Here is a 23,300-nt window from a genome sequence, read left to right on the forward strand (position 1 = left end):
AAGCTGCAGAATTACATGACTCATGAAAAGCTTGCATAATTGCACAAAAAGCACCGATGTACGAGACGTGATAGCCGAGCGTACAATACTTGCCATCTGAAACATGCGAAGTAAGCCAAAGCACATGGCATCTTTCATAGCATGATGGCAAACTCTGTGCGCATACTTTTTAGCCATCATCTGCTAGCTGTTTGCACTTGTCCAAGCAAAAATCTGCTGACAGCTCCGACAGTCTGCGGGCAGTTTGAAACTTCCAGTCCGTGAAGAACGAACACGCTCCTGACAACTCTTGGCCTAATCGGTGGAGCTTCCGAAGCTGTCCGAGCAAAAGTGAATGCAGCACAGCAGTCCCACGCAGTCCGGGACTGCCAGGGACTGATAATCGAAGAGGTTCACTGTATTTTCAGAAGAGACGTCAGGACAGAAACATGCTGCACTAAAGTTATTATGACTATGCTTAAAGGGACACTATGACGTATTTCGATTTTCGATCTAGATTGTGGGGCACGATTCGTAAATGAGGACAGTACAGAGCTCTAATTTATTTATACTGAAAAAAGACAAAAAAGACCTAGTTACTCCACTGATCCTAGGGAGAACTGCTGCAAAGTTACAAGTCAATACCACACATGCAGCTAGTTAATGCGATCATATTTTTGTTGACTGCACTGAAATTCAAAACTGCTATTTAATTCCATCTTTATAAAAAACATACTTATATTTGTTCCTGCGAATGTGAAGCTTCATTAAAAAAAGAAAAAGCAAGAATAAAGTTATGGCACGAGAGCTCTCGATTACACACTGGTCAAAAGCTACAAGTGAGGCGGCCTGCACTCCTATTAGTCAATCTCCTGTTGTGTACATGGGTATCCCAAATGGCACTGTAACTCCTTGTTGGGAAGTCAATTCAAAACTGAATAATGGGTCCCAATGTGAGGAGGCATGCATGGAATTCTGCATACATATGTGCTAGGATGTTTTAGTTTTTCAGTCGGCATCTCCAAAATTTATGCTGGGTATGTAAACAAGTGAAGCTGCTTTCAAGAAAACAGATTTTTTTCAGTCTTTCAATCTGTACCTCAACAATGAAAAACTTTGGTTTGAATTGCCCTTCCCTATTTTTTTCCTGGCATGCAGAACTGACACTCCATCTTCAATACCAGCCGCCTGTGTGCATTTGGGAGAAACTTCATTCAAGGAATAGGCTATGTATAGAGTGGCCCGTCCACAGGAGTCTTCTTATCCATCTCAACTTGGGGGACTTAATATTAAGCTATCCATGCAACATAATAAAGTCAAGTCAAGCCAGAGGCAACAAGAATCTCTCGTAGGACCTACTGTAATAGATACCACCAGCACCTAGTTCAAGATTGGCTTGTATTGTTATATTACCCAGGGTGGCGGAAGTACAATATGGCTTTTCACAAACCACTTTTCAAAAAACATGAGCCTTAATGAGCATAAAAATAGCAAGGCATGGTGTAGAAAGCCTGCATGTAAATTTTTGAGAGAGAACAAGTCAAGTATAAATCATGCTCAGTGTCCCTTTAAGCAAACAATTATTATTTGAAGCCAGTTTGACGAGAACGCGCAAAATTCCTATTACCTAAATATTAGAAGCATGCAAGAATACATGAAAGCAGCAAAAATGTTCAGGAGAATAAGAAATAAAACACATGCAGCCATAACAGTGATGTTAAGAGTTAGCAGAGATATAATGAGAGTTATTTCATGTGCGCATTCAAAGCAGTCATAAGTGCACAGGCGAGGGCATGAACAGGCACAGTCCATGCAACACAAGCCTCAGTCACAGGCCCACAGTACTATGTGGTGTAGCAGGGCAATAAGCACCGCTAGCTACAAAATGTGGTTGTAATGCACTCCTTGCAGTGCTATTCACATTAACAATAAGCCAGTAAAAAACTATCAAAATATACCAAATGGCAATACAAATAAAGACTGCATACCAATGTAAATTTCATTCAAACAAATTGGATCAATGATCTTGCAAAAAGGGTACACAGGTAGAAAGTACTTGCCATCAGACTACCACACCTGTCAGCCTAAGAGCAGAGTAAACCAAGTACATAACACACAACTGACCACAAAAAAATAATTAAAAAAATTCATTACAAAAAGGTACCGACCATGGTTTCTATCCGAACTTTTTTGCATCATTGCACAACAAACAGTAAAGAGTATAATGGTGCATAAAGAGTGCACTTTAATGAAAATGCTAGAAACTCAAATTGAACTGAGAGCGACAATATTAAGTTATTCCACTCTGCTTAGGAGCTGTATGTTCCACAAATTCATGTCACAACAAAACTAGCATTCTTTGAGAGTCCCTGTCTGTTCTAAGGCTCTCTGAGCTCTGCTCTAAAGGTGACAGATATGACAGCCCTGGCAAGAAGCTTCCAAAAGGGAGAAATGGCGATGCAATCAGCTTCACTACGTACTGGAGCCTTCTGGATGGCATCTTCATCTACACCGGCCTATCCACGCAGGCCAATGAAAAGGGGAGGAGGAAACAGCATGCCCAACAGCACAGAGGGGAGAAAAAAAAGAGCAAAAAAATGGGGGAGAGAAACAAATAACAGCATTAAGAGCAGAATGACAAGCATCAATGGTAGGTACAAAAACAACAAAATAATGCTATCAAAAGCAAAATTATAGCCATTGAACGCAGGTAGCAAAAAACGGTTTTCTCAAGGAAGCAAAAGATAAATATGCTAATGCCATGCAGTTAACACTCCTCAATGATGATGCATCACCCTTACAATTTTGCGCAAAACTGATAGTATTGACTATCAGCTGGACAAAAGTTCTGAGCGTCTTGAATTTTTAACCACAAATGGAACGCACGCCATCTTGATAATGGAAGAGCTAAAAAATGGCCATGAGGCAAAACTATGGTCAAAGAAATGTGAAGTACCTAAAGAATGCTTGCAAGGCACTTGGCTAAAACTATTTTTTTTTCAACCAAACCTAATAATCCAGCTCTAAATAGCGAGCCATGATGCACCTCACCTGCTTGATTATCAGTGTAGCAGAAAGCTGTTTATAAATGATGCACATGTTCTAAGCTCTACGCACAATCTGATAAGCAGTTTGCAACTGCGCTAAAGCTGAATAGTATGCACAGACGAACTCCTAGTGTACTGGAATGCACAATAGACTCCTTTTAGGACAAACTCTACTAAATCAACTTCTTTGCCCAGCCAAAAAGTCTGGGGACCTTTGTTTAGTTCCCATTTGGGCATCTTTCTTTAGTTCCCATAAATTCAGTAAACCTAAGTTTACCTTCTGATATGGCGACAAATTTTTGAAGCCCCATCATACTCATATTAAAGGACAGCAGCTCATCTGTGACAGTGGCTAAGTGGCAGTGGTGTTCTGCCTCTGAGCATTAAGTCATGAGATTGAGCCCTGGCCATGATGGACACATTCAGATGTGGGCAGAGTGCAAAAACAGCTGTGTACTTTGATTTAGGCCAACTAATTCTATCCCCAAAAATAATTAGCTCGTAGCTTCTGCAGTTCACTGACAGCTTCTATGGTACACGTGCAGCAGGCAGTGAGCGTAGCAGATGATGCAGGGGTGCACCAGCGACGTGATGCAAGCAACGTGCCTATTCTCACTGGTCTCAGAATGTTCATGCGCTACAATACTGAGCCAGGCGCTTCCATGTTCCCACTAAGTAAGATTGAGATAGTACACGAGTAAGTTGCTGCCGACGATGACGACAGTGAGCATTAAGTAATGTTATAACAATTAAGGCTATACCATTCATAAAGATCAGATGCTCACTGTAAACATGGCTGCATAAAAAAACTTAAAATCTGTTATGAGGCCTCCTTAGTAAATGCAAGGCAGGCTGCGTGCAATGCTGTGCACCCGTATAAATGCACTCTGGACCAACTCAGCTGAATCTTGGGTACTGTTCCAGCTAGGACAAACCGTTCGCTTGGTTTCCTTAAATGTAACCTCAAACATGCCCCCGTACACTTACGCAAATTGGCATACACAACACTAATACGCCCTAAAATAGAGTACGCTTCAGCCATATAGGATCCCCATCAGACATACCTAATAACTGACTTAGAAGCCCTGCATAACCGTGCTGTATGCTTCATCTTTTCACATTATTCACGACAAACCAGTGTAACAGCATTAAAAAATTGTGCCGAGCTTGAAGCCTTGTCCCTTCATCGTAATATATCTCATTTAACACTATTCCATAAGCTTTACTATCATGTATCTCTTCATAACGAGTTTATGCGTGAACCCTCAGCCATTTTTCTGCGTCGGAATCATTCTTGCAAAGTCGAATGCATCATGTGTCGTTCCCTCACATTTGGTCAGTCATTTATACCTTGCACCGCGATAGAGTGGAATAACCTGCCATCGCTCATTGTCATGGAAACAAATGCCTCGAAATTTACAGACGCTCTGTGCAGTACCATTGCTTACCTAATATATAACGTTTCACTCTGCGATTTGTAAGCTGAATTTTTTTTTTTCATGCACCAGTAACCAAAGTCTCCGTGATGTGGTCATAGTTTGTGCAAATCATTTAAAGTTGCTGTACTGATAACTATGTTTATTTCTTTTCTTTTGTTTATTGTGTTTTTACGTTGATGCACTGTAATTAATTTTATCCCAGTTTTGTTTTTGTCTTGTATTTACATTTATGCACTGTTCTTTGCCTCACTGATGTAACCTTTACCCTATGTAATACCCTCTCTTGAGGGCCTTTAGGGTTATTGTGAAATAAATAAATTATGCTTATATCTAGGTGTTGCACTTTTATTTTCCAGCAGCCTTTCTAGCCAAAACAGAGGAAGCCTCCCCACCGGATTTTAAGCAGCCTTTTTGACCTGACATTCAACATATGCTTTGGTGCATCTTATTTTTGTGCCACACAATAGGTGTCATGAGCTCCTCTTTCAGAACACTTACACTCAGCATCCATGCACTTGCCTGCCAGCGTTAAAATTTGCCGCAGTATACATGACAAGCTCACACTGGCAAGGCAACTTTGAAAACATGCCTCTTGCAAATAAGCCTCTACAGTGCTCCATAAGAAGCATTCACTCGCAGGCACATCGCGAAAATGAGGCCGCAAGCTCCCATAATTAGCTTTATTAAGCAAAACGGGAGTCCTGTAAGAAGCTTGGTAATGATGTTTCTTGCCAAATAAATAACTTTTCCATGGTGGTGCTAAGGCCAAAAATGCATAAAAGCTATGTTCATACCCAAGTGCTGGTACATGTATAACTGAAGTGTGTGGATCATTTTTATTACTCAACGAAAAAGTTGGCACCATTGGGGAATTCAACCTGTGACTGAATGACCTGCATTTCACGAAAGCATTTGATTGTTTAAGACATACCATTATCAGTAAACTGTCCCAGTGCAAGATTCATGGAAAACCCCTTCAATTGATTAAGTCGTACTTAACTAATCGAACTAAGATGGTATGCTTGGGAACTCGCCAATCGAGCTTTCTACCAGTAAAGAATGGAGTACCTCAAGGAAGCCTGTTAGGCCCTCTTTTGTTTAATGTTTTTATAAATTATATCGTACTCATTGACAGATCAGTGAAATTTATCATATCTGCCGACGATTGTTCCATACTTATGCCAGGTCTAGATGCAGATACATTAGGGAAGCAACCTGAAGATTTTCTTGTGAAGTTATCCTCACAGACACACTCAAATGGTCTGAAACTTAGTACATCTAAAACTAAAATAATTGTTTTCAGAACAAAAAATTAAACATTTCAATTAAATCATGCCATAACCTATGAAGGCCAGAATATTGAAATTGTAAACTCACATAACATACTTGCAGTTACATTTAATAGTAACCTCAACTGGGACTTGCATGTTGCAAACATATGCAAAAAAGTTTCTACAGTTGCCGGGGCCATCTCTCGCTGCTGAACATTTCTTCCAACGCAAATAAAGTTAAACCTATATCACGCATTGTTTGTGTCCCACATAAACTACTGCCATCTTGTCTGGGGCACCACAACGAAAACTAACAAGGATAAAATCCTTACAGTGCAAAAGAGAATCCCCCGGTACATTGGAAATCACCCGCGTTTCTCTCACACCAGTTTCTTGTTCGCAACCTATAACATCATTCTCGTGACAACTCTGTATAACTTCAGAATGTTATGTGTGCTTTATTCTTCACACAGCCTCTTTCATGACTTCTTAACTGCAACCACTTCACTAGAACGCCATAAACATATTGTTTCCACAAGTACTGATAACTGGTATGTTCCTCGCTTTAGAACTGATTATAAACATCAGTCACTAAGATATAATCTCCCTTCAGTTTTAAATAGCTACACATTTCATACTAGGCCTACGTTAAACCAGCTGAGGCAGCAATTTCTTAACACATAATGACAAAAACACTTAATACTGCCCTGAATAACTATGTATTGAAAAGTTCGTTGATCTTGACATGCTTTTTGTATGACCTGTGCAGTGTTCCATTGTAATTTCTTTTAGTGTTTTTACTTTTTGTTGAACTACTTTTCTTTCTTAGTTTTACTGAGGTATGAAATGGTTTCGTGTATCAGCCACATTAGAGTATCCGTAACTTTGTTGAAATTTCAAACAGTGTCTGTTTCAAGGAGTCAAATTTCAAACAATGTAGATGCTGAACACCTAATTACATGTTGGCTACTGATACCGTATTTAACTGTGTGTTTTGTATTAGCTACATGGTCCTTTTTTTTTTAACACCTCGATTTTGTTGTTTAATTTAGCGTTTTACTGATTTTCACATTGTCATGTGCTCTACCTTGATGTGGTCTCTTGGGCCCAGTCAAGCTGTTTCGCATAGCTATTTTTCCCAAGAGCTCCGACCATGTGTATGGCGAAATAAAAATGAATTGAATTTTGTGTTCTATTCCCTGACAACACTTAACTGCAGACTAACAATACAACAGGTACACAAAAATGATTATGGCAAAGGAAGCTGCCGACTCCACAGTGCTGAAAGAGCTTCAACAGAATGTATAGCTGCCATGGTGGCGTAGTGGCTTTAGTGTTGTGCTTCTAAGTACGAGGGCTCGGGATCAAATCCCGGCCGCCATGGCTGCATTTAGATGGGGACGAATTGCAATAACACCTGTGTATCGTGCATTGGGTGCACGTTAAAGAACCCCAGGTGGTCAAAAACAATCTGGAGTTCCCCACTACGGTGTGTCCCATAATCAATTAATGGTTTTGCCATGTAAAACCACACAATTTAATTTTTGATAGGATGTAGTAGCAGTGACAGTGCTAGATAAATCTAAGGTAAAGCTCATGCTATCTCTGCCATAATCATAGTGTGGCATAAAACTTAATTGAAAATCTATACCCCCAAACATATAGTATCTTGAATCTATTAGCTGTTGACCAAGATGCAGCAGCACCATCAGAAATCTTGGCAAAGCTAATAGAAAGCTGACTAGGCTGACACTTAATTCAAAGGAACCGACAACTTATTTTCATGGGCCCCTTTTTTTTTGCTGCTATGGAAAGATTACTCTCCAGAGTGTCCAATCCTGCAATGGTTACTTTTTATAAGAATTTTTCTATCTGTATTCACAATTGTGTTTACAAAGTCCCGTGATGGGAACAGTGATAAGAGAGCACAATGTTGATTGTAGTGCTGACATTATAAAGAAGTCAACTAGTGTGGCCCCAGAAGTAGAAAACTAATCAAGGTAATTTTCATGAGGCTCGTGCTTTTATAACTGAATTGTTTCTACAATAATAGAGGCACACCTTTGCTACTGCCTACAAACTGTTTGTTGTGCTCCAGTAATTTCCAAGCCAAGCCAAGCTTTGCCTAAGTTCTCTTCTGGCAAATATGACTCCTTTATAGCACAATGAGTTGATGGCATTTTGTATGTCCCAAAAACCAGAGAACACTGGGATGAGGGGGGGGGGAGAGGGGGTTTGCAAACTCGCACACATGCAACTCTTGTGCAATGCAATAATAACCAGCACTGTACTCCTATTCCACTCAATGGCAGCAAAGGCAGCACAATTTGTAAATGTGAACTTCCTTTAATCCCCACATGTTGAAAAGAATGAAAATGCGCACAAAATATAATGAACACTTCCTTAAACAAAAAGCATGATGCACTTGAGAGCTAATTTACACCACTTTGCTACCATGTGGGGGGCTCCAATTTAAGTAGAACCAATTTAAAAAAAAAAAAAAAATTAAATTATGGGGTTTTACGTGCCAAAACCACTTTCTGATTATGAGGCACGCCGTAGTGGAGGACTCCGGAAATTTTGACCACCTGGGGTTCTTTAACGTGCACCTAAATCTAAGTACACGGGTGTTTTCGCATTTCGCCCCCATCGAAATGCGGCCGCCGTGGCCAGGATTCGATCCCGCGACCTCGTGCTCAGCAGCCCAACACCATAGCCACTGAGCAACCACGGCGGGTCAACCAATTTTTTGTAGCTATGTGTTGTTGCATGCAGTCTTAAGTGACTTTATGTGCCAATTTAAAAACAAGTTTTCTCTTTAAACTACAAACATCCTAGACAATGTTATGAATATAAGGTATAAGGTATATTCTTTTCACTTACACCATAATCACGTGACATGCATTGGTCAGTTGTCAGTTCCTTCAAGAAGATGCAAAGGAATGTTTAGAAGAAATTATATTAATGAGAATGATACAACTTCAGCATGAATACTGTTTCTGCACCATGCATTCTCTATTACACTGAAGTGATGCACCTAAGCGCAACTGCAGATAATTGAGAACCTCAATAAATTATAGAAAAGTTAAATAATTAAAAATAAGCAGCCAAGTCTCATTTACTTAAGACTACAGATAATATCTGCTAGATTGAGGGCTGCATGAATAACCAGGACAGAGATGGAATCCCACAGGATGAGGGCTGAACTTGAAATTTGACAGCAGAGAAACGCCTAAAATGATTCTTTCTTTGATGTTCCATATTATGAAGCTCACACTAGCACACTTTCAAAACATGAAACAGCATAAACTGGCATTAAAGAAAAGAAGAAGAAGAAGGGAGGGAGAGTTTCAGCCGAAGGGCAGAGCAATGAGAGCGAAAGCAAGGTTTAGTGCTGCACTCGAGTTCCCTGGTTGGTGTTCTAACAATGCACAGAAGTGACATGTTGGTGCAACACAGCACATTGGGGAAACTGTCCTACAGCTACCAGGTGTGTGTGATGAGTGCCACCAGCAGCGTTGCTAGCAATGCACATCGATGGCGCATAAGATGAGACTCACAAAACAACTGCCACCATTTGTGAGTGCCCAATGAAAGGATTAGATAGGTTTAGCTGCATGATTCTTACTTTCCATTTCACTCAGGCCATTGAATAGCCTTCCAGCTGAATGGCACACAGCTGCTCAGCAGGAACCAATTGGTCAGAGTGTGATGGTGTGTCCACTCAGCTTTGTCATTTTTTGCAGCCTAATGCAAAGCATGTTGCTCATGTGTCTGAAAGCTTTCTAGCTCCCTCCACACAGGCTGCAGATGTGCTAATACCTCGACAGCACAGTGGCAAAGAGGGCACTGATAGCATGAATGTCCCCGAAGTGACTGCATAACTGCTATCACAATAAAACTTAATGACATGACATGTTAACACCAACATCCTACAACTTCAATACAGCAAACAAGCCCATGCCTAGCTACCATCAAAGAAATCTATTTCAATTTCCAAAGAGCAAATTGAAGCCTGATTGATGCACTTGGCCTTTCTTAATATGATAGGCTTCTACCAGCTCATGAGATTGGAAGAACATACACCACAGCATTTATGAAAGAACTGCATTCAATGCTTCACTTTGCAGACCATGTGTCCTGAGGCAATTCTATTTGCATGCACTCAGTCTAAGGCATCAGTCTAAGCCTTCTTACAAATATACAACATTGATGTTATGTTTCAAGGCAACCTTCATGTGATGTGACAGAGCATGCACATACAAAATGTATGTCACTTGTTTCAGTATGCATTCTGTTTCTCACTGCAGTTCTCTTTCAAGCGATGTTTCAAGAATCTAAGACTTTTCTCTGCAACAGGATAAACTAGAGTATTGGGGTGCCCAACATCTGTAACCCCTATGATTTTTGTCCCCTTATGCAATATGATAGCTCATTATAAGGTGCGGCATATCGCCAATTAGCAATGCAATGCAATGCCGGGACTGTGGCTGCAGACCCATTCGTAATGACGCTTTCATCAACATGCGCGAACTAGTTGAAAGCAATCACATGAAAAAAAAAAACGATAGGCCAAAGCATTGCTTAGTCTGATTTTTCTTTTGTAAAATGGAATACTTCTTTTTAGTCAAGGCTAGACATGTGCTTGTTTGCATGTACCAGCAGTAAAGCAGAGTGATATTGATACCAAGCTGTCATTTCAGCCTCTAAAAAAATCCACACAGTTCTCTAAAAACACCACAGGAACAGCACAAAATGGCAATGTTGCAGAACAAAAAAATAATGTAACATTGACTTTACTACATTTTAAATACTCCTATTTGTAGAGAATTATTTTGCCAGTGAAACAGACATCTATGTAATGAGGATCAATCTTTGCTTGAATACCTTAATATGGCAAAGTTATCCACCAGCAATATCTCCAAGCTGTAAAACATTTGTGCAAAAATCTTTGGCATGCACGTTCTGCAACATTACGATCTGCATGTAAACTGAAGCTAGGGTAAACAAACTAAAAGGAAGCAAGTGCAACGTAGCAAAAGTTACCCCGCTTTCTTTTCTGTGCCTTCGAGAGAAGGAGATTGCTGATCGCTGTGAACTGCGTTTGGAGTCTTGGCGAGGAACGTGGCTTACAACACCACTTGTCGTTACCAAGCTGGGAGATTCGTGAGACTATGAGCAAGAGATATAAAGAGAAAAAAAGTTGTCAATATTTGCTACTGAGCTGCTGAAAAATTATCAAAAGTAAGGAAAAGGCAGTGCTTCATTATTAGGAAGCATTAGTTGAAGGGTGTTCACCATACAAGCATTCTCACATTTCCTCAATTTTTACTCATTTTCCCAACTTGCTCTGGCACAAATTCTCCGGCAATCAAGTGCTCCGCTAATTGTTTAAGAGGAAAAATTGTTGTCTCCTAAAGAAACAATCCACTGTTTGAATCAAGCGATAACTCGCAAAACAAAGTTGGTTAGCCTTGTAAAACAGTTTCCTAAGAACTTTTCCAACACATTTTTTACAATTATTTCAAGAGCAGCACAGGAATGACATCTGGAGTCCCTTGAACTTATTCCACTTTTAATTAGTTACAGCTAAGATGAATTAATTGTTGGGCTAGTTGGTCTTGCATTGCTGACGAGGACAATTAATGGAAACAAAAAGAAGCTTGCACAGGAAGAAATGACAGACAAGCACTACTCAACAAATCACTTGTATTTGTCGTTTCTTCCCGCGTAAGTTGTCTTTTTGTTTGCGCTAATTGCTGCTGCTTGTTCTAAAGGCTACAAACTGGTTACAGCGGTGGGAAGAAAGAAGGGCATAGGGGCACAAACTCTCAAATGGGCACAATGCTTTTCACTCCACTGTGACAAAACAGGTTACAACAATATAAAATTCCCCAGTTAGTGCTCAGAGGAAAAAAAAAAAAAGTTCGAGAAAGCAGGGCTCATTCTGGCTATGCTACACTTTCCAGCAAGGAACATGCGATGCTAACAGACAGTGAAGCCAAGGAAGGCATGGGAAAATTAACCTTTCTTATGAACTGTAGAATTAATTGTAAATGAGAATTAAACTTTTATCAACTTGATATTATTAAAAAAATTTAATGGGAGATGAAATTGAAAGAAAAGAACTTTGTTGTAGGTAGAAGCTGAACCCACAATCTTCGCATGATGCAAACAGTGTGCTGCCAATTGTGATGGCTGTCCCTTCGTCCACTTTCTTGGGCATTTATGTGTATGCATTTACAACCTGGCCATGGGCATGTTAATCGGCACCACACCTTGTCAGCTATTCTACTGAATGGAGAACACATCAGCAGTCTACAAGTCTGCGCTGATTTTCCAAACTGCCTGTGATAGCATGCCAAATGATATACAGCATAAGCTTAACTACAATACCGCATCTATCAGTGCATTGAGATTTTGAATGATTGAAGTGCCTTAATTATATAGCAAATTCTTTGTGTCATCTCTCGAATAATGAGTAATTATGTTTTGCCACTTCATTTTGCACAGGCAGTTACCATGACCTTAAAGGGGCCCTGAAACACTTTTCGAACAAAGTAAGAAAACATTACCCATCTGTTAAAGAAACTGCTGTGAACATGTCAGCCAAATATTACTGCAATGCATGCACCAAGGAATTTATAGTCTCGTGTCAAAAGCAATGAACAAACGATTGCTCTCGCATTGACAATGTCGTCATCGAAAGCTGATCGAAAGCAGTTTGCCAACTAACACTATTCGCTAATTTTATGACTGCAACAACATTCTCAGTACAGTAAAACCTCGTAAAACCGTACCAGCTTGAACAGTAGTTTCGTTTTAATAGTAGTAAAGACAAATCCCCCACTCAGCGGCCATTGAACATAATGTGTTTTGTATGCGTATAAGCCGTACCAGCTTATTGCGTACATATCGGTTAACACATAGTGTTTCCAGTTTTTGTCGCAAAAACACAGTGGTGCATCGTCTTCATTGGCGTCCCGGCAGAACAACAAGCCTCAGATCAGAACAACGGCCTCCAAGTGCCCCGTGCGTTTGCACGTGAAGCCACATCAACATCAACATCATTTCGGTGCCGTGCCAGAGAGCGATGTGGCGTCATGCAAACAAGGAATCGCGTCATGTCGAAGCTTGGATAAAAAACACGCAGGGTGCTCAGCATAGAAGAAAAATTAGACATCGTTCGTGCTGTCGAACTTGACACGAAGAAGTCGGCGCTGGCACGCGACAGGGATCTACTGTTGACTACGGTGTGTGGTATTTGGAATGCGAAGAAGCTGCTCAGCAGCACTGCTGCGACCGCAAATAGATGTTGGCTACAAGGTTTGACTTTCCGCCATCGTTGCCTCTTTTGTTGCCGAAGTGTCGACTAGCAACAGTGATGAGGACAACACGGAAAGTGACAGCACGGGCTATTCAGGCCCGACAGTGGCAGAAGCTGCGTGTTACGTCAGCCTCGTGAACAAAATCGTCGCGATGAGAACAGCACCCCGCAATGAAAAAGGTGCCCCGCGACTTCTGCAGCGCTACCACCCGATGGCACAGAGAACATGTAACACCAACGAGTGTTTGCCGAGAAGAGGGGGCTGGCTGAAAAGCTGGCTCGCAGCTTCAGTAAGTTTGAGGCCGCTGTCGTCGCTGCTAGGCCACCATGGCATCAAACGAAAATGACACTTTTGTCGTGCGAAGTGAATAAATACTGCATGTCTTCTTCCCCTTTCACCGCACTCTCTCCGAGTTCCGTTTTTGACAGGTAAGTGGACGATCTCATGCTATTTCGGTTAAGCAGTATTATTGTTTAGTACATACTTTTTCCGAACTCCGGCCAACTACGGTTTAACGAGGTTTCACTAATACATAATTGCTAATTTTGAGTTTAACAAATGACAAATACATATATATGTCTGCAAACTAAAAAAGACAAAAATTGTTTAATCTTTGCACAGCACATAGCTGCGTCAGCTGCGCATGGCCTCTGAGATGGAAGCAGTGTGCTGCGTAGTGTAGTGCTCTGCAGCTGCCACAAGGTGCCATGACAAGCCCTTTTGCCACTGCGACACTCAACTTTTGGCTGGGGATTTGCACTCCCTTGGCTTCCAGCGCGCTAGTGGAGATGAAAAGACAGAGAAGGCCAGGTAGTGGTGCAATAACTCCACTTATAATTGAAGGATTAGAAACATTTTCGTGGAACGAGATTTATGAGACATCGTCCTTTAATAGTGACGCCATTTCATGATTAGTTAGACAAGTGTTTCAGGGTCCCTTTAAAGTCAAGCCTTACTATTCACCTACCAAAACGTTTAAATACAGTTTCTTTCCTCAAACAATGAAAAACTAAATACTTTACTTGGTGCTATCTATTTATTACCCGTTCATATGCTTATTGATGCTCTAACAAATCATCACCCTTTTTTTTTTTTCTGTGCGTCGACATTTCTGCAACTTGCAACTATGCTATTAGTGCCTTGCTGGCATCGTTCCTGTTTTGGTTAGTTTTTGTATCCTTGGTCTTCGATTTTATTTTGCCTTTTACTTTCAGTTATTCATTAGCACACTTGTTTTCTTTGTTTACTGCTGACTACTTTTTGTTTGCCATTTTTCTGTATGTGTAATTACAATAGCTTTAATTTTCCTTCCTTTTGGATGGTTTTGTTCTACTGCCTTCGGAATTATTGCATTTTTATACTCTGCCACTCCTGCTATAGTTCCTCCATGAGAACATGTAAATAAATAAATAAATCTTGAGAGTAACAGCGTATATTCACACAATGATATATAACTGCCACACAACTTTCCAACAGTGTTGCGTATTGCATACACTTCTGAGTGTGTAGCAAATAATGAAAACAAAACTCGCAAAGTTGGCTAAAGGTCTTATCTTCGACAGTACAAGGCGATTTCTTTCTGCACCAAATTTTTTTTAATTACAGCAATACAAATCCCAGTAACCTTATGTTTACTGTTAAATTGCCCCAATTGGTAACCTTTATGTAGGGAGTAATTTGCCCAGTTATGCACAAAATTAACAGCTGCATTAATAAACTTTTCAAATTTTTATATTAAGTTACTAATGTCTTTAAGTAGTTTGAAGAATGTCAAACTTTATCAAGCCAAATAAAGCTTTGATAAAAGGTGTTCCTGTGAAAGCTATGCGAACAATCAATTAACTTCTGCAGGCTCGCTGAAAGCTAAAAAGACTAGGAACAACTATGAAGGACTGACATTGACTTCATCAGCCACCAGCCAAGTCATATGTTGCCACTGTCGCTACTTGCATGGTTCCATAGCTTCTACCTTGAGGCCAGCCTGATTTTGTCTTTATTTCTTTTTCTGACCGTAAGTTGCCCAGACATTTAGCGCTGGTGGCGGCGAATGCAAACAGCCAAAAACCTGATGAGGTTCAGAGGTGATGCACGACAAAATAGTGGTGTAGATTTAACATGAGACTGGCAAAGGACTCTACACTGGTGCCAAATGCAAGAAGATTACGCAAGCCATCTGCAAGGCACCAGCTCATGGGGCTAAGCAAAGGCTGACACTGCCTGCATGATCATAGGTGGGGGTAGCGAGATTGACATCATAGGCACTCACTTTTTTTTAATCAGTTTCTATATCAACAAGCCTGTGAAGGGAAAATAATTGTTTGTGCAGTTCTCAAAATGACTCCTTTATTCAAGATTTGATTGTTTTGGCTAGATTGTTTGGCTAGATTGTTTGGGAAGTTGAAGACAGGCTTTGAACTGCTCAAATGCATTAGCCACATAAGATCAATAATTGAACAGTTATCACAACTACAGAAATTGCTTCTGACCTATACTCCATTCTATACATAGCTGTCAACGCTGTGCAGGCTAGAGAGACTTCTTGCAGTGGCTTCGTTTGCACTTGTATATAGTTTGATGTTTTTTTACTCCAATTGTGCACAACTGTTTTTTTATACAGGCTCAGTATTGAATGAAACAAGTTTTATTCCTTACAAACAAACACACGTGGTATACGGCTGCTAATGCGGTGTTCTTGATCATTTTTATTTTTGTTGCTCTTTTCGGGTTTTTTATTTGCAACCCATCACGAGGATCCTCACATGCATACTCGTGCGAGTGAACGCTGTTGGCGTGCAGTGAAGCATGGATGGAATGCGCGAAGTGATGACTTTTCTTGACCGAACTTCTTGCATAGCTTCTACAGCATTGACTGCTAAGTACAAAACGGAGTATAGAGTCTACCAAATCTGGATGCTCAAATGATAAACATAACATCACAAATTACATTTCTCTCATTCAGAAAATTCAGAAAATTTGCAGCAAAAAAGGAATCCTTCATATAACTTTCTTAACGGTAAAACAGTGTAAGTGTATTATATTTCAACAGCTAGCACATCTTAAATTGTTTCTGCAGTTGTCACAAACTCATCTCATGGTTTCCGTTTAGCCAGGAAATCTTCAGCACTAAGGCATTCAAATGAAAGCTAAATTAAAAAGTCCACTAAGTGACCAATCGGGGCTTAGCTCACCAACTGCTGCAGGAGTTGCAGTCGAGTCACAGTGGCAACAGTAAAATAGAAACTCAGCAACACCAGGGGGCTGACGTAGAGTGTCCAATGCAGTGACCTAAACTGCAGCACCCTTATGTCTGCCTCCGTCGGCCCCGTTGAATTGCAAGCAGGAATGCGCAGTGAAGTCAGCCCCAAAAGCCTGAAATGCAAGCAATGTATACATTCAACAATAACCGTTTTTAACAAGATAAAAAAAAAAATGATGGGGCCAAAATCACTATCTGATTATGAGGCATGCCGCAGTGGGGGACTCCAGAAATTCGGACTACCTGGAGTTCTTCAATGTGCACCTAAATCTAAGTACACGGGTGTTTTCGCATTTCACACTCGTCAAAATGCGGCTGCCATGGCCGGGAACTTAAACAACACATCCAGAAAAATTAGAAGCATTAAAATAATTGAAACTCCTCTTTTTTCTTATTTAGAAAGCTGGCATTATCCGTATCAGCCATTATAAGTTTATATTGCAGTAATACAAGGTTTTCCAGACTACAGAAACTTGATCGTTGAAATTTCGCGGGGTCTGGACTATACATGACTATATCTCTAATAATTGGAGGTGTGCAATGTCAATGAGGCCAGACAACACTTGCAAACATTTCCTGCACAAAATCGCAGGGCGAAGTCAGTTCTGCAATGGTTTTCGCTGTGCACAAGCAATATTACCAGCTCAGTCCGGAAACTCTGGATATAGTTTAGTGTATGAAATATACGCCATAAAATATGAAACAGAGAGACAATATGGAAGCAAATGCTACCCCTTCATGGCCTTGTTCAAGCTCAGTGAAGTTGACTGCGCAAGAATTAAACATTCTGAAGCTGAGGCAGATATCAAGGTTCCGTTCGTCGAATTCAACATACTTGACTTGTGAATCTCTGGCAGCCCTGATGAGAGTGATTATGATGGCTTTTAGTATTGATTTCTATATACAGTCTAATAAAGGACCCAGGCTTATATTGATTGACAATAAAACTTTTTATTAGCTACAGAACTGGAAGAATTCCAATATTATACTAATTCAGAAAAAGGGAGACGTTAAAGAATTGAAAAATTATACGCCCATTAGCTCACTCCCAGTATTATATATTCACCAAGAGAATTTCCAATAGAATAGGGCAACACTGCACTTCAGTCAACCAATAGAACAGGCTGGCTTCAGGAAGGGATACTCTATAATGTATCACAGCTATGTCATCAGGGGCGTAGCCAGGGGGGGGAGCGCTTTCAGCGCCCCCCCCCCCCTTGAAATTTTTTTGTGCTGTCATGCACCGTCGACCAAAGCAACTCCTGGCGCCGGAAATCATTCTGTATTTTGTCTAGAATGTCTTTTCCATGCTCAAAAAGACATTTCGGCGCGATCATTGTGAACTATGGCTGTATTTTGTGGCAACACCCATGCACCAGGCGTCACATAATGCAAGGAGCCCCAACCGAGCACAAAGTTTCAAGGGCGTTTCGATGGCGAGCGGGCTCGTCGAGGCATCTCGCAGAGGCCGCAGAACCTACGGAGCACACAGATTTCAATTCCGGAACTGTATGGGTACAAGGTTCTAATGAACTTTTGATGCGAAAGTTGCATTGACATTTCCAAAGGCGTGCTTTAGATTTTCAATTCCGGAACTTTGTGGGTTTAATGTTGTTATAAACATTTGACGCCAAAGGCGCAGTTTCTAAAGTCGTACATCGGACCATACAACGAGACAAGCCAAATCAACACACTATCAGACAAGTTGTCAAAGCACGCAGCGAGGTCTGATGAGACAAAGCATTGTGGTGGTTTATTTGTGCCGTCATGTCACAGAAAAGAATATCAACATTTTCTTTCACCTGCGCCAAAGCATCCATGTGAAGACACTAAAGCCAGCAAAGGTAACTACGTTCTTATTTTTCTCCTTTGACTTTTATTTGCAAGGACACATTGAGCCTCTTCAATTTTCTTGTTTTTGCTAGCCACGAGCTGCCAGAGCCAGCCAGAACGCATGCGTTTTTCTCGTGTTGCCCGACCACTGCGTGGTGCACTTCTCTGGCTGAGTGGATTTTCGCCTGGCAGAGTTTTGGATGCTTTCTGGCTAGCAGACGTGAAACATAAACAATGGTCGCTCACCACCATCACTGTGGCAACTTGACGGATTTCATCGCATTCGCTTGAGCGCAACCTCTCCGGAAAGTCTTGTCTCGCTGGTGTAGGATGCCGAGCAGTATGTGTATGTTTCTCTGTGGACCAAGCGTCTCATGTTTTCTTCGATATTCCTTTGGTAGGTGCCCAAAGTAGGCATTTGATCGTGGCCAACTTGCTTTCCTTCACGTTTTCATTTGGGTGCCCCCACCCCACAAAAGAAAAAAGACATTGTTGCGGCGCAGCGAATTGTCGTATCGTGAAAGCTCAATTTTGTCACTTCTTTTGTGGAAAGTAATGGCCACAGGATGCTTCAGTTTCCAGATACTATTATATTATTGCGATAGCAATTATATGGACATTCCAGGCCGCATTCCTGCCATCGCCCTCATGTTCCGTATAAAGCCCAAGGGCGATAAAATTATGACCACGTGCCGCATGCTGTATGTGCGAGTAAAGCGTAAGGGGGGGTGGGGGGGCATAGGTGAGCTGATGATGGTGGCTCAGTCTTGTGTGCGTAAGGGAGAAAAGCGGGGAGGAAGGATGCCGCCTTCCGTCGCGTGCGATTTTATCAGGTGGAGTGGAGGAAGGGGGAGGTAGGCCTTATAATTCTGTGATCTGTGAATCTGTGATTTTGCAACATGTTTATTTGCCTTGTTTGAAGCATTATATACAGTGACTTTCTCTTAGATACCTTGATTTATTGGAGACTTACACGTATATTCAATTTTCTTGTTACAAGGTTTTGTATACACATACAGTGAACTTTTGTTTCCAGTGACACTCTTTTGCCCTTTATCAAGCTGTATCTTCCCATTTCTAATGTCCGAGGGCAAGTCAAATGAAAGTGAGCCAACCCACCCCCCACAATAATGGTTCGGCTCATTATCTGCGAGGCATGTGCGTAGCACACAGGCATCTCTCATTTACAAAAGTAACATGCAGGTGTGAGGATAAATGTTTTTTAATACTCTCATACACTGGGTTGCACATGGTTATGTGATATAATGGACGCTCAAAAAGTTAAACAGCATGGTGTCGTGAGGTTCTTGACAGCTGAAGGTGCTTCCCAAAAAGAAATGAGTATCCGTATGGCTGCCTTTTACATTGAACATTGCATTTAATTTGCCACTGTGGAGCGGTGGAACAAAAAGAAGGACGTGAAAGTTGCAAAGACAACCCAAGACTGGGCCAAAACCACCGTGCAATCACCCCCATCACAACTGCAAAGGTTGATGAGCTGATTAGACAAGAATGGAGGATGAGCACTGATGAACTGGAAGAGCGTGTGAACATCAGTCACGGTTCGGTTCACAGCAATATTCATGAACACCTCGGTTATTGGCTCTTCTGTGCGCAATGGATGCCCAAGATTTTGAACCACCGCCAGAAAATGGAGAGGTTTGGCGCTGCCTTGACTCATCTGATCCGGTATCACAATGAGGGTGACGACTCAATGAGGGCGGGGATGAATCATGGTGCCACTACTACAAGCCTGAAACACGATGGCAAAGCTTACTGTGGAAACATTCGAATTCACCACCCGAAAGAAAGCAAAGGCCGTCATTTGCACCGGAAAGGTGTTGTTGACTTTTTTTTTGATCATCAGGGGCCATTACTGATCGAATTTGCTGAACCTAGAGAATATCAATCGTTTCCGGTATTGTGAAATGCCGGATTGGCTGCATGTCATAATCAAGATCAAACAACGTGGAAAATGGACAAATGGGGTCGTCTTGCTCCACGACAATGCCCGTCCCCACGTCGCTGATGTGGTTAACACAAAACTGGCAATGTTCAAGTGGGAGACACTGAAACATCCGCCATACAACCCTGACCTGTCGCCTTGGGACTCAAGGCGACCTGAACAGCTCAAGGGAACCTGATTCGTGTCGAATGACAACATGAAAGAGTCGGTTACAGACTTCTTGAAGCAGCAACCCAAGGAGTTTTATGGGACGGGAATCACGCGACTCATTAGTCAGTGGGACAAATGTCTAAATGCTCATGCAGGCTACTTTTAAATAAAGTTCCTCATTTGTCATATATTTGCATTGGCTCACTTTCATTTACCTCGCCCTCGTATATTTTGCAGAACTGCTGCTTTTTATATGTGCTCTCTGTTGAGGCTATAATTTTGGTGCAATTACTCATAATACACGACCTGTGATAGCTGCTCCTATGCGATACGTTGGAACAAAGGACAATGTTACTGAGATTCTTCCCTGGTCGTTGCATATGTACAAAAATGTAAACAAGGTTCTTGAATGACACAGTTTCATTGAAATATTTGTCCTCAACTCATTCATTTAATGGACTTTACATTTTTCATATCAGCGGCATGCAATGCTTTGCAGGTTTAGAACTTTTATATTTCAGGGCACAATTTTTGGGACATATGAGTATATTCTTTTATGAAAAATTACATATTTTGCTTATCTTGACAGTGCATGACGTTCAAGAATTTGTTTGCAGCATCTTTGGCAATGGCAATGCAGGTATTATTCATGTATTTGATCCCTTGACAAATTCCATAGGCAGCAGGCTGAGCTGCAAGTTGTTGCGAAAGTACATGGCTATAGTTCTGAGAATTGAGAAAAAATTTAGTTGAAATGTTCCAATTTTTTTTTCCCAGTTTCAGTAACTGTACACACTGTTTGGCTAGATATCGGCACTTTGCAATCTACAAGGAGCTAAACAAGCTACACCACGATGCTTTTTGTGAAAATTTATTACATAAAGAGGTGCCCATAAAGATTACTATATTTTGTCATTGTGCATCACATAACTCTAATACTATAACAGCTACACAAAAAGTAGCAGAATATTTGAAATCTGCATAGAAAATTCTTTACTTGACTGAATTTGAAACCTCTAATACAAGTAATAATAAAAAAAGTTGTTTCGAGGAGAGTCTCCCCTTAAAGGGACACTAAAGTGAAAAAAGTTTTCTTCTGCATCAGTAAATTACAGTTCTACAACACCAAAAACACCACTCTTGCAACGCTAAGACGTTTGGTAAGCCAGAAAAAGTGCAAGAACGAAATACGGGTGGCAACGCCTACTTAAGTTCCCGCACCTGGGGGCTGTGACGTCTTGGATTTTGATGGCATCTTCTAGGGTCTACTAATTATATATAGCAGTACAGATTGACTACATTGTGTTCTAAAGAAACCAAATATTAAACATGGCAAGTTTCGGGAACCTTTATTCCGCCAATGCAGCCCAAATGCGAAAACATACTTAGGAATCCCTGATGTCACACTGACGTACCGGAGCTGGGGTTTCGGCACGAAATTCAAATACTGATACTTGGACCTTCAATTTTCTCATCTAATAATCAAACTATTTTTTTGAAATGACTGCCTGCAGGGTTCTCAAACAATGCTTCATTAGTCTAAACTGATTTATTGTTTCGCTTTAGTGTCCCTTTAAGGTGACCCAAACTGCATCGAGCACAGACAGCAATCCAATTACACTGCTAAAGTCTCGCTGCTACCTGCACATAGTCTTATTGAAAATTCCAGAGCAGTCAATGGTGTTTGTGTCAATTCAAGAACATTCTACAGAATTTGCAATGTGCATATAGTCTCATAATAATAGATCCATCTCTCTATGATATGGCAACATTTGCAAAGCTTCTGGTGAAGAAAGCCACCTTGCACACAATAACAGGACCATGGAAGCCAATCCCCTGCCAAAAGTGAAATTATGAACACATGGCATTGCTCAAAACCACAAGTATGTTTCAAGAGGTCACATTTAGGCAAAATACTGCAGATAACTTACAAAGTACTTTCAATGATACATAATGTAGATGCGATTACCTGCTAGAGTACGCTTGAGGACACCCACTGTGGTTGCTCAGTGGCTATGGTGTTAGGCTGCTGAGCACGAGGTCGCGGGATCGAATCCCGGCCATGGCGGCCGCATTTCGATGGGGGCGAAATGCGAAAACACCCATGTACTTAGATTTAGGTGCACGTTAAAGAACCCCAGGTGGTCGAAATTTCCAGAGTCCCCCACTACGGCGTGCCTCATAATCAGAAAGTGGTTTTGGCACGTAAAACCCCATAATTTTTACGCTTGAGGACCATCTTTCATTACACATTAACAAAGTAAGGTTTTCAACACATTACGCTTGGTTAACCCTTTCAGGGTCGATTTTTTTTGCCATATGCGACCGCTTAGGGTTGATTTTTTTTTATTGCAGATTCCAATTCTTCTGAGGGACCTATTTCGAAAAAAAATTTACCATAACTTTTCTAAAGTGACCGTAAAGTGAGAAAAATATATTTTGCATTGGTATATATGTACTGTTTATTTATGAGTAATAGCAATAAAAAAAGGAAATAAACTTATAATAATTACATATTTGATGCATTGTTAGACACATAGTTCAAGGCCTAAAAAACATGCACACGAGAATATTTCGCGAGTCTCAAATGTTCCTCCTCTAATACAAATATTTACGTCCATAGCGTAATCGAACTGCGTAGGTGAGCACACTTAAGAAAACTGTGTGCCCGTCAAAAAAGTGAAACCTGCGACAAACTTCCGCTAATCTTCATCTTATCGCCAACCAGACGCAATTAGATTTCAAAGTCTAAAAAGAAAGAAAAAAGAAAAAGAAAAGGAAACACATGCATGGCGGCATCCTTCCTATGTGCACCCCTGTGAGCACTAAACGAGCAAGAAACAGGCAGTCTCCCTTTGAGCGATTAGTACTGAGATAGCTATCAGTTTTGCGGGCGTAAGAAGCCGATACTGCCCACAGAACAAAACCCAAACTGCTGCCCGCCAAAGCGCGAGCAGTAGTATATAGACGTGCCGGAGCAAACTAGCTCTAAAACAAACCATACAACAAAAAGAGAGAGAGGTGTGAGAAA

At 41.0% G+C, this 23,300-nt stretch overlaps 1 protein-coding gene across 3 annotated transcripts in view; it reads right to left on the reverse strand.

Moving 5' to 3' along the window:
• Piezo (piezo type mechanosensitive ion channel component) overlaps nucleotides 1–23,300 on the reverse strand; it is a 237,466-nt gene that overhangs the window by 193,480 nt on the left and 20,686 nt on the right. For 2 of the 3 annotated variants that reach the window (XM_055062065.2, XM_050191500.3), the window contains exons 7-9: nucleotides 16,253–16,433; nucleotides 10,783–10,908; nucleotides 2,460–2,495 (exon numbers count right to left, since the gene is read on the reverse strand). In XM_055062065.2, the coding sequence (XP_054918040.1) occupies nucleotides 2,460–2,495; nucleotides 10,783–10,908; nucleotides 16,253–16,433 (343 nt within the window). The remainder of the gene's footprint in view (nucleotides 1–2,459; nucleotides 2,496–10,782; nucleotides 10,909–16,252; nucleotides 16,434–23,300) is intronic. The other variant, XM_050191503.3, reaches the window with a different exon arrangement.

This window comes from Dermacentor andersoni, chromosome 1, assembly GCF_023375885.2.
Source record: "Dermacentor andersoni chromosome 1, qqDerAnde1_hic_scaffold, whole genome shotgun sequence".
Lineage (NCBI taxonomy): Eukaryota > Metazoa > Arthropoda > Arachnida > Ixodida > Ixodidae > Dermacentor > Dermacentor andersoni.